Genomic DNA, 12,025 nt, shown 5'->3' on the forward strand with positions numbered 1-12,025 from the left:
TCACATCATGTGAATGTTCACATTAATGTCAGAAACCCCAAACTTCACTCAATACTGTGATGGCGTATGATGTAAACATTCACATTGTGACATCAATGCCCAAGTTGTTTGTGTTATTGGGTGTAGTTTGGCGTTGTTGGTTCCCCCCTTTGATTTTTAGCAAATTATAACATAATGTGATCACCCATGTAAACATTCACATTGCCCAATAACTGTTGTCGTGTTCAAAATTTATTTCTCAAACATGGATGATGTGAACATTCACATTACTATTGATTACTGGGTAAATTTAGAGTAGTGCACACTGATGTGAACATTCACATCATGTGAATGTTTACATTAATGTCAGAAACCCCAAACTTCACTCAATACTGTGATGGCGTATGATGTAAACATTCACATTGTGACATCAATGCCCAAGTTGTTTGTGTTATTGGGTGTAGTTTGGCGTTGTTGGTTCCCTCCTTTGATTTTTAGAAAATTATAACATAACGTGATCACCCATGTAAGCATTCACATTGCCCAGTAACTGTTGTCGTGTTCGAAATTTATTTCTCAAACATGGATGATGTGAACATTCACATTACTATTGATTACTGGGTAAGTTTAGGGTAGTGCACACTGATGTGAACATTCACATCATGTGAATGTTCACATTAATGTCAGAACCCCCAAACTTCACTCAATACTGTGATGGCGTATGATGTAAACATTCACATTGTGACATCAATGCCCAAGTTGTTTGTGTTATTGGGTGTAGTTTGGCGTTGTTGGTTCCCCCCTTTGATTTTTAGCAAATTATAACATAATGTGATCACCCATGTAAACATTCACATTGCCCAATAACTGTTGTCGTTTTCCGAATTTATTTTTCCAACATGGATGATGTGAACATTCACATTACTATTGATTACTGTGTAAACTTACAGTAATAAACACTAATGTGAACATTCACATCACTGTATAATGATGTGAATGTTCCAATTACTGTCAATGCTGGTTGTTGAATGTTGTTTGGTGCTTCGGGTTCCATCCTCTGTGTTTCAACCAATTACATGTGCTCATTTGAACACACAGGTCTTCCCCATAAAGTTGATGGCAAGCGAAAGCGAGGGGAATCCCGTTTCAAAACCAAGCCTGATCAAACAGCTGTTCCTGAAGAAGTGAACATGAAAAAAGTGAACTACCGGTCAAATATAACTGGATTGGTCAAACTGTCAAAGGATACGAAATTTACAAGTGGCCAATTGAAGTGCCTTAGAAAAACACCGTTCTGGCCATTATTTGATAGCTTGATCAGTAACGAAATCGACCTCAACCACTGCATGAAATATGATGATGTCATTGTGCGTATAGTACAAACATTCAAGCAATCTAGTGGAAGGTTTTACATTGGGGATAAGAACATCCAGATTTTTAGAAGCGACGTATCACTGATTTTTGGGGTGGACTGCGGCACCAAGTCGATGGACCTCTCTTATGGCGCAAAACCAACAACTGGCATCATACACCGAATGTGCAAGGATGTTAGTCGGTTAAGTGCTGCCAAAATACGAGAAATTCTGAGGGAAGCATTGAAGGGCACAAAAAAACATGACAATGAGGAGGTCGCAAGATTAGTTTGCATGTATGCATGCGTCAAGCTATTCTTTTCTACATCCGGAGAAACAATTGGATGGGTTTTCTACTCATACATGGACCCATTACACAAGATGATCGAGTATGATTGGGCTGAGAGCATCCGGGCAACCTTGATGGGTTCATTGGGCCAGAACTGTGGAAAACCAGGACGAGTCACCGAATGTGTGATGTTGTTAATGGTAAATCAAATCTCATACAACTTATTCTATGTTTAATATGAACATATACGGGCTCTGAACACTCTGATGTGAATGTTCACATTTCTCAGCTTTGGTGTGGAAGTTGACAACATTGATGAAAACATTCGCATTATTGTTTCAGTAATGTACAAACACACATTAGTAGATGCTGGTGTAAACATTCACATTAACAGATGTGAACATTCACATCAGTTGTACCACTCACATTACCAGATGTGAATATTCACATCAGTAACATCACTCACCATTAGCAAAATGTGAGCATTCACATAGTAATAACACTGACATGAACAGATGTGAACATTCACATCAGTATCATCCCCCACCATTAGCAAATGTGAACATTCACATCAGTAATAACACTGACACTAACAGTTGGGAACATTCAGGTCAGTAATATCACTCACATTAACAGTTGTGAACACTCACATCAGTAGTATCACTCAACATTAGAAAATGTGAACATTCACATCAGTAACATTACTCCACATTAGCAGATGTAAACATTCACATCAATGGATGTGAATATTCACATCAGTTTTAAGTGATGTAAACATTCACATTACTGGCCTAGTGGTGCACTGTGAACATTCACATTACTGCACCAGTGGTGTAAACATTCACATCAATGTTAATTCATATCCACATTCAAATTACTGATATTTGTTATTTGTTTCAGTATTGGCTGTGTGAGCATACAACAATCTTACAACCCCGCAACCCCAATGCCATTCCACGATGCGTAAAATGGGACCTTACAGCCTTACATAGCAACATGAAGTCCATAACTCTGGCTAAGCTAGGTTTAAATGAGGTAGAAGTACAACCAAATATATTGTGCTTATTCACATAGTGAGACGAGGAACTATCTAACTAACATACTGTCTCGAAATGCAGGTATATGGCGGCGAGCTAATGGCATCACCAACTGAAGCGAAGATGTATCGTCATACAAAATTGAATGTGGAGCCAAAACCTGAGATTTTGTCAAGTGCAGTAGCAAAGAAAGATGAAAGCAATGAGGATCAAAGCAAAGACAGTCAACGCAGTGATGACAGCGATGCATTTTCTGTCGATACAGTGGACCTGAATGATGTTGGACATTATATCAACCCCAGCTGTAGCACCCCCAATGCTGAGAAAGGAATCATCATAGCACAACCAACTGAGCCCGACATTGTGGAAGTACTCATGAAAGAAAACCAAAAAGCTTGGGCTCTTGTACGGCAATGGGAAGCGAAATACAAACAGTTGGAAGAATCATGGGAGTTGAGGGCAAGGGTGATTGCTGCCCTTGAAGCCAAACTATTTGACCAATCGGGCTCATCCAATGTGGACATGGACATGAAGACTTGCATGGAGTGGAAAGATACAGAAATTCAGCGGCTGACAAAGTTGGTCATCAACTTGGAATGTGAAAAAACAATACTTCAAGACCTTTTTGATGATCAGTCCGTACACATCATCACTCAAGTTGAAGCACAAAAGGCTCATGACAGCCTTAACAACAATCCCACTGCAGCATTGGAACACATTATCAGCCCCCCATCAAGGGTAAAGCGCATAAAGCAGAAGGTAAGGAAAGAACACAGGTTGGACGAGTTTGAATACCCCAACCTGCCTGGTCAGAAGAAAGGGAAAGAGGGAGCCCAACAGAAATCACATGCAGTCCAAATTGCACAAGATTTAGACAAGCAACCACCAAAAAAGCAGCCAACAAAGTCCAAGAAGTTATCCTTGAACAACAAACTAAAGGTCTGGGCTAACATGAACAAACTCAACAAGCAAAAAGTCCAAAATTTGCACAAGAACGGCGGTGATGAGTAAGTGATCTTACATATCCCCAACTGTTTTTTTTTTCCATCATGTTCAGTTTACATACATACTTAATGAATTAGACCATTTCATAAATGTGCAATGTTGACATTAACATTTTCTGTAATCACAATGCACAGGTTGCTAGTGTGGCGAGGGGACTCAAAGACTAAACATGTGTATTTTGATGACATCATACACCTCATCAAGGAAGAATCAATAACCAACAACGTATGGCAACTATAAATGTGTACAAAACACACACACACACACACACACACACACACACACACATACACATAGGGTAAAGACACTGTAAATAATGTACTGCCACCCCTCCGGTTCTGCAGGTGATAGATGCTTATGGTGAAATTCTACTTGAACTACAAGGGCTAGTCAACCCAAGTTTGGAAGATTCATCATTCATCTTTACAAGCACATGTTTGGTAACCACTAGACTTTAATTTTGATTATGTTTCAATACATGTGGATGTTATTCTCAGCATTACATGATTACATTGTTAATTTAAATAATAGGCAGATGTGAATGTTAACAAAAACATAAAATGACCTTTGAGAAGATTCACATTGACAGATGTGAACATTCACATCATTCGCATTGAATATTATATGCTTATTATGTTGATAAACTTAAATGATACACACATGTGAACATTCACATCAGTAATATAACTCATAGTAACAGATGTGAACATTCACATCAGCAGTATTACTCACATTAACAGATGTGAACATTCACATCAGCAGTATTTACTCACATTAACAGATGTGAACATTCACATCAGTAACATCACCCACCATTAGCAAATGGGAACATTCACATCAGTAATAGCACTGACATTAACAGATGTGAACATTCACATCAGTAACATCACTCACACTAACAGATGTGAACATTCACATCAGTAGCATCACCCACCATTAGCAAATGGGAACATTCACACCAGTAATATCCCTGACATTAACAGATGTGAACATTCACATCAGTAGTTTCACTCACCATTAGGAAATGTGAACATTCACATCAGTAACATAACTCCCCATTAGCAGATGAACATTCAAATCATTAACACCAAACATCGATATAAATACTTGGTACATCATTGTATGCCCTTTGTGTGCAGAAAATCATTGAACAGTACCCCCCCCACAAGAGGAATAAACTAATTGATGTACACATCAAGGAGTATCAAGGCCAAAGATTCTTAATCTTCCCAATACACGACAACTTTCACTGGACAATTGTTGTGTACGACGTGAAAGAGAATGTATGGAGGCATTATAACTCACTGCGCCCAAGAGAAGGCATACATGACCCACATATTGACAAAGCACAAATACTGGTAAGTGGCTGTCAAAAACAATACTTGTCGTGATGTGTAATATTTGAACTTGGACGTATGCCCTATGTTGGTTGGTGCCTAATATGAAATTTCATTGTTGGCAGAGGGACTACATCACAGCTTTAGTGCACAACATTGGACCGTCATCACCATTATGGACCAATTTATCAAGCCAAAATACTTCAAAAACAATCATATCAGTGGACATCTGTCCTCAGCAAGCATCAAATTCATAAGCCTAAAATCGATTTCTACACATGTTCCACAACCTTTACCCACCTAAATTTCAAAATCTAACAAGAAGTTTGCATTTTCAGGGTGGATTGTGGGCCTGCAGTTTGTTACATCATGAGGGCGCATGTATATCGTGAAGACATTGTTGCCAGCCTAGATCGCTTTGAATGGTGTCAAATAAGAGACTCATTAGTACACCTTTTCCTGAACCATAGAAAGACAATGCAATGTGAAAACCTATAGGTGGGGGTGTCCACCTATCACTGTCACCCAAATCTGTTATCCACATTTAAGACAATTTAGTTTCAGTAGCTTAATTGTAAATGAAGTCTATATCACTGCTTGTACAGATACTTTTCAGTCAATATATGTATATGCATTTTCAGGCCTATTTTGCATTGGTCATGCACATTGAGATTGTATTTTCTTTTTTTTTTTTGGATACACATGACATGATGTCAATGTTCACATCACAGAATGATCATACACTTTCTTCTATTTTAAACCATACTACATGGTTTAAAATATTGCTTAAAGTGTTCATGTAACACAATATGACAGGTGTGATTATGATATTTCTTAACACAAGTCAATATTCACATCTAACAATTTGATGATGTGAATATTCACATCATAACTTCTGATTATGCGAATGGCAACAATGATGTCATGAATATTCACATCTTATGAGTTGATGATGCAAATGGTTACATTGATGTTAACTTCTGATTATGCGAATGGCAACAATGATGTCATGAATATTCACATCTTATGAGTTGATGATGCGAATGGTTACATTGATGTAAACATTGCTGTGATTCACATCATGTGAATGTTCACATCATGTGAATTTAGAGTAGTGCACACTGATGTGAATGGTTACATTGATGTAAACAGTAACAACAATGTGAACATTCCCACCACAGAAATGTTTGAAAGTTGAACAATGTGAACATTCACATAATGTGAATGTTAACAGCATGCATTCATCCAAAACACAACCAACATAAATGTCAGATTGGTGCCTTAAAAAAGTAAAAATAAAACACAAATCAAACACTAATGCATTATTATGTTTGCCAACGCAACGTAATCTTATTGCCACCCAATGTTTCCCAACACAACACAATCTTATTTGAAAAATGAATATAAGAATCCAATGTAAAATACAATGTTGAAATGAAAAAAGGTACATCTTATATCGGCTCCGTGCATGATTTTCGATTATAGTTCCCCAACTTATCACATCTCTCGCACCTTATTTGCTTCAATTTCTCACCCCTTGATGGGATCCTATTCTTCTTCGGCCTTCCGGGTGGTCTTTTCACGGTAGGCGGGTATATAGTAAAGTCCGTGGGATCAAAAGGCGGCTTCTCCACCGATGGTATAGGGAATATGGCTCCCGAATAGGCTGCACGATATGTCTCTACATGAAAGTAATGTTCTACACAATCATTGAGATTGTAACGGCTCTTCTGAATGGCAATAACAGCATGGTCACACGGGAATCCATTGATTTGCCATTTGAAGCATGAACATGTACGCCTCGCAACATCAACTGTAACCGATGGTATCGAATGAACTTCAAACACATCCTCGTTGGCTTTGCTAACTTGCCAACACTTGCTGTCATTGAACGAATCCATAAGCCTTGTTTCGAATGTCGGACAAATAATCTCATTCCATTTGTTTGCTTGGTCACGCCGTGCAGACATTTGCCGCATCAACTGAGTACGAATTTTGTCCACCATTTGAGTGATAGGAAGATTACGTGCTTCTTTAATCCAGTTATTAAATGACTCCGCCGCATTGGATGTCATCTCCCCATAACGCATGCCCCTGCACAGTATATCACAAACATTGTACAATACGGAATTTAACAGGCCTGACCATTAATGTTGACAGATGTGAACGTTCACAGTACTGCCATTAGTATTCACTGATGTGAACATTCACATCAATGTATAATAATGTGAATGTTCACATCTGCTACCAGGTTTTAATAATGTGAATGTTCACATTATATGCTTATTACGTTGTCAACTTAAATGATAGACAGATGTGAATGTTAACAACAACAACAAAATATGACACGTGTCAACATTCAAATCTGTAATACATTGCATGACTATTTGACAAATTAACAGATGTGAACATGACATCAGTCATCATTAGCAGATGTGAACATTCACATCATTTACATTGAAGATGAAACACAATTCGAAGATTGTCACCATTATAAACTGAAAATTCACATCACTACCATTCTAAACTTCAAAAATGGAACACCTTAGGAATCTATTATTACCTGAAGTATGAATTTGCCCAGTGCTCAGGTGCTAAGTCCTTGAAAAAATTATGAGCTCGTTGTTTACCCTCCTCTTTTAATTTTGCAAGCTTTTCATGGAACCCTACCACAGTTGGCTCGTAGGCACAGTCACCCAAACTCCTTACTAGGTGATCCCTGAATCCATTATCAATTCCTTTCATCCGGTCTCTTAAATTGCTCTTCAAGTGTTGTAAGCAATAACCGTGATGAGCCGATGGGAACACCTTTGGCATAGCTTCTAACAGACCAAGATTACGATCCGAAATAAAAGTAATATGGCGCTTCCCATCAACAACCTTCCCAAGTTCATGCAAGAACCACGACCAATTAGCCGTGGTCTCCGAATCAACAATTGCAAATGCAACAGGAAACAGACCTACAACACAACACCAATACACAACTGTTCACAATATTCCAAAGTGAATAGAAAAATAGTATAAACAAAACAGGTCATGTGAATGTTCATATGTACATTGCCCTCTTTACTATTGCTGTTTTTGGATTCAGGTTCGTAAACATCAACGATGTGAACATTCACATTAACGACCATTAATAATTCATTGTTGCTTGTTGAGTCACTGAAAATGTTAACATTCACAGTACTGTTCATTAATAGATCAACTAACATTAGTATACACTGATGTCAACATTCACATAAGTCTGTAATAAGTCTGATGTGAACATTCACATCAGTCTGATGTTAACATTTCTGTCATTAGCATACAAAGGTGTGAACATTCACATCAGTGCATACTAATGTCACTGATGTGAATGTTCACATTACTTATAATTTAGCAATCACTCTTTCGTCCAGACTATGCTGCTCAGAGCGAATATTGACATGAATAGACAGGTAAAAAAAACTTCTAACCATTGTTCCCGTCTTTCGCCGTTGCCGCAAGTAGCTGACCTTTGTACTTTCCTTTGAGGAATGTTCCATCCAGGAATAATAAAGGCCGACAAGCATTGAACCCAGAAATACACGCAGCGAATGACACAAAGAAGCGACAAAACTGTTGACTACTCGCATCATAGTCAATATTGACATAACTCCCCGGATTGTACCGCATCACAGCATCCGAATACCACCGCAACTGGTCAAACGATAACGAGTGATCTCCATGGATACCAGCCTTTGCTTTCTCCACACCCAACCATACAACATGGTAACTCACATCTAGCCCATAATCCCTCTTCAAAATAGTCACCACTTCACACGGCCGAGTCAACGGCTTGTCCCTCACAATTTCAGATATGGTACTCGACACCAAATCCGAACTAACTCGCGGATTCTTCGATGTTCGAACATCCGTACCACAAGTATGCACATCACTAAACCTCTTGATGTAGAAAAAATCATTTGCTCGTTGTGCTCTACAATGTATAGCCCACAAACACCCCCTCTCCTCCCGCATCGCACACACAGCAGTAACTCTTGTTGTCTCGTTCTTCACGTATGTGAACTTAAACCCACATTGGATGGCATACTTACATAAAACGTCACGAAATTCTTGTGCACCTCCAACAAACCGTTGTCCTACATGCGTAATACCATTTGCCCAAGGGGCTGACAACAACACCTTCTCCTTATGGTGGCAAAATCTCCGTAGTGCATCAATTTCATCCTCAACCCCCATACGCAGCAATCCCAAACTACTTGACTGACCAATATCACCCTTCAACTCAACCACAACTTCTACATGTTGTACCCCCATTGATTTAGCAAGCAGTACCATGTTCTGAAATTCTTCCTCATTGTCCAAATGACACTTATTAATCCCAGGTAGTTTACAGAACAATGAAATATAACCAGCAGACAACTCATCCCATTTCTCACACAAACACTCCACCAAACGAGAATAACACATTGCGCGGGCAACATTTATTACAGTTGTACTACAACCATATGTACACACCAATAGCATAAAGGTATCCATCTCCTGTAAAAACACAAAAACACAACAATGAACAGTAATGAAAATCGATATGAAAATTCACATTGTGCAAAAAATAGATGACTACGTGTACATTTCAACTGCTAAATCCATAATTCACAATATGAAGATGTGAACATTCACATTACTATTAACAAGATGTCAACATTAAGCAAACATCAAAGTCCAATGACAACATCAACAATCTTCACATAATATAATGATGTGAACATTCACATCAGTGTATGATGATGTAAACATTCACATCAGTGTATATGAAAATTCACATTGTGCAAAAAATAGATGACTACGTGTACATTTCAACTGCTAAATCCATAATTCACAATATGAAGATGTGAACATTCACATTACTATTAACAAGATGTCAACATTAAGCAAACATCAAAGTCCAATGACAACATCAACAATCTTCACATAATATAATGATGTGAACATTCACATCAGTGTATGATGATATAAACATTCACATCAGTGTATAATGATGTGAACATTCACATCAGTTTATGATGATGTAAACATTCACATTGATATTAACAAGATGTTAACATTAAGCAAGCATCAAAGTAAAATGCGAACATTAACAATCTTCACAGATGTGAACAATCTTCACAGAGCCTCATTAAGCAAACATCAATTTAAAATGAGAACATCCACATTCTTCACATATTCCACATTCACAAAATGTGCAGATTGACATTGATATATATACTGATAATCAAATCATCCACACAGAGCCTCATTACGCATGCATCGAAGTCAAATGAGAACTACACAATCTTCACATAATACGAATGAACTCCCCTCCACATAACCACGTAAAATGCATATAATTGAAAAAACAGAGCATTCAATCCATATAAATCCAAAAACAGAGCATCTGATCCATTACACGAATGAAACCATAAACTGAACATGTATTCATAACCAAATTGATACTAACCTTGATCATGCAATCCTACAATCGTACAGAAAGTTGAAAAAAACTGATTTGAAGTAGTTATAATCCGGCAAATGTAACAACCGAACACCCTCCTCTTCGTCGTCTTCACTCGCAAACCACAGAACCAGACACCAACAACAAGGATGAAACCCTGGCACAACCAATCCTTGCAACGAGCATGCAAAACATAAACGTAACTCTCGGAATTGGATTGATGATGAAAAGCGTAAAATAGAAACTGCCAAACTGCATGAACGAAGAAACAGGCACCTATTACGTATTAACACTGTACGTATATATATACAGGGGCAAAATAGTCCAAATAATTATATTAAATTAGAAAAATGGACTTTATGGAATATCCAGAAAAGTTTATGGGACTAATTAGGTTATAATATACTTTAGTGGACCTAATGGGTTATAACAACTCTAGAATGGATTTATCAATAAAAATCTCTTCATTGAATAAACCCTTGGTGATAACTGGCCATTGTTTGCAGGAGCAAAAGAATGGATGAATTGATAAGGAGGATGATAAAGAAGAACAAAATTTAAAAAAAAAATTAAAAAAAAGACAAATAATAAAAAAAGAAGAAGAAGAAAAGTAAGATTATGGAAGGGTGTCTACACTGGTACATATTGTTGTAGAAAGAGAATGTTGAAAACATAAAACAATAATTTTGACTATTCTCTTATACTCAGAAAGGAGTTACTGATTCTTTCTCATTTTCTTACCTCTCCCTAACCTTGTTTGACTAACCCAATAAAAGTCCTATTTGATTCAAAAATTGGTAAAATTTAGATACAGACATGACAGATAGAGATGTTAGTGTAATTTTTTAACATTTAGCATTCTTTGAAGATACTGTGTTCTTTCATGCTAGCGTTTTTCATCACTTATATGCGAGATATTTTGATTTGTTTATATTAATTTCACTCGCATATGTTGACAGTCCATAAATTTGCACCATATCTAGTGATTCATTTGTTGAGTGCAATATCTGTGAGATTTGAGTCGAAGCATGCTTCTGATAGAACTAGAGTATACTTTCATTGAGAGATTAAATAAAATTTTTGTTAGCTATAATTTACACACACATGCACCGAATATAGAGATAGATAAATTATTCCTACTAATTGCTAGTATTCTAAACTTTGATAATTCTTTTGCTAATATATTAAAATTAACAATTATCTTTGTAAATATTTTTCTTAAAAAAAATGTGTTTACAAAAAAAAAAAAAAAAAAATTGAATTTTGTGGATATATTCTTTGTAAACCCTCACGAGACTATAATTTGTCCACTAAGGGCAACCTAAGGGTCCAAAGGCTAGTTGCATACGTTAAATGTAACCGTGTTCTCTACAAAAATGGCTTAGATAGATTTTATTTTATTTTTTTAGTTTGTTTTGATCGAGGACTAGCAAAGTGTAAGTTGAGGGGTGTGATTCGTGCCTCATTGTACATATTTAATCCCATAATATAAAATTTATTAGTTTATTAATTTGTATTAATTTATAATTTTGTGTATTTTTGTGTATTTGTAT

The 12,025-nt window shown here is 37.0% G+C and overlaps 2 protein-coding genes across 2 annotated transcripts; one reads left to right on the top strand and one right to left on the bottom strand.

Annotated features, from left to right (window-relative positions):
* Positions 1 to 1,055: 1,055 nt before the first annotated feature.
* Positions 1,056 to 5,128, top strand: LOC145805707 (uncharacterized). The gene is made up of 5 exons (XM_082900890.1): positions 1,056 to 1,820; positions 2,739 to 3,664; positions 3,797 to 3,887; positions 4,007 to 4,102; positions 4,802 to 5,128. The coding sequence occupies exons 1-5, from the start codon at positions 1,056 to 1,058 to the stop codon at positions 5,051 to 5,053; spliced, it is 2,130 nt and encodes a 709-aa protein (XP_082757016.1). The 3' UTR covers positions 5,054 to 5,128.
* Positions 5,129 to 6,363: 1,235 nt separating this feature from the next.
* LOC145806434 (uncharacterized) lies at positions 6,364 to 9,656 on the bottom strand. The gene is made up of 3 exons (XM_082903377.1): positions 8,455 to 9,656; positions 7,563 to 7,959; positions 6,364 to 7,093 (listed from the first exon to the last, which is right to left on the bottom strand). Exons 1-3 carry the CDS (start codon positions 9,518 to 9,520, stop codon positions 6,451 to 6,453), a joined length of 2,106 nt encoding a protein of 701 aa, XP_082759503.1. The 5' UTR covers positions 9,521 to 9,656; the 3' UTR covers positions 6,364 to 6,450.
* Between the last annotated feature and the right edge of the window lie 2,369 nt (positions 9,657 to 12,025).

This window comes from Camellia sinensis, chromosome 13 (genome assembly GCF_055761805.1).
Source record: "Camellia sinensis isolate YWXY chromosome 13, ASM5576180v1, whole genome shotgun sequence".
Lineage (NCBI taxonomy): Eukaryota > Viridiplantae > Streptophyta > Magnoliopsida > Ericales > Theaceae > Camellia > Camellia sinensis.

What these genes read in the sequence shown, in the direction of transcription:
- LOC145805707 (XM_082900890.1), top strand. Translation starts at nt 1,056, where the DNA reads ATGTGCTCATTTGAACACACAGGTCTTCCCCATAAAGTTGATGGCAAG. An exon ending in CACAAGAACGGCGGTGATGA is followed by an intron (nt 3,665 to 3,796) that starts GTAAGTGATCTT and finishes CACAATGCACAG; the next exon opens with GTTGCTAGTGTGGCGAGGGG. An exon ending in AAGAATCAATAACCAACAAC is followed by an intron (nt 3,888 to 4,006) that starts GTATGGCAACTA and finishes CCGGTTCTGCAG; the next exon opens with GTGATAGATGCTTATGGTGA.
- LOC145806434 (XM_082903377.1), bottom strand. Translation starts at nt 9,520, where the DNA reads ATGGATACCTTTATGCTATTGGTGTGTACATATGGTTGTAGTACAACT. An exon ending in GGCGAAAGACGGGAACAATG is followed by an intron (nt 7,960 to 8,454) that starts GTTAGAAGTTTT and finishes GTTGTGTTGTAG; the next exon opens with GTCTGTTTCCTGTTGCATTT. An exon ending in TGGGCAAATTCATACTTCAG is followed by an intron (nt 7,094 to 7,562) that starts GTAATAATAGAT and finishes TATACTGTGCAG; the next exon opens with GGGCATGCGTTATGGGGAGA.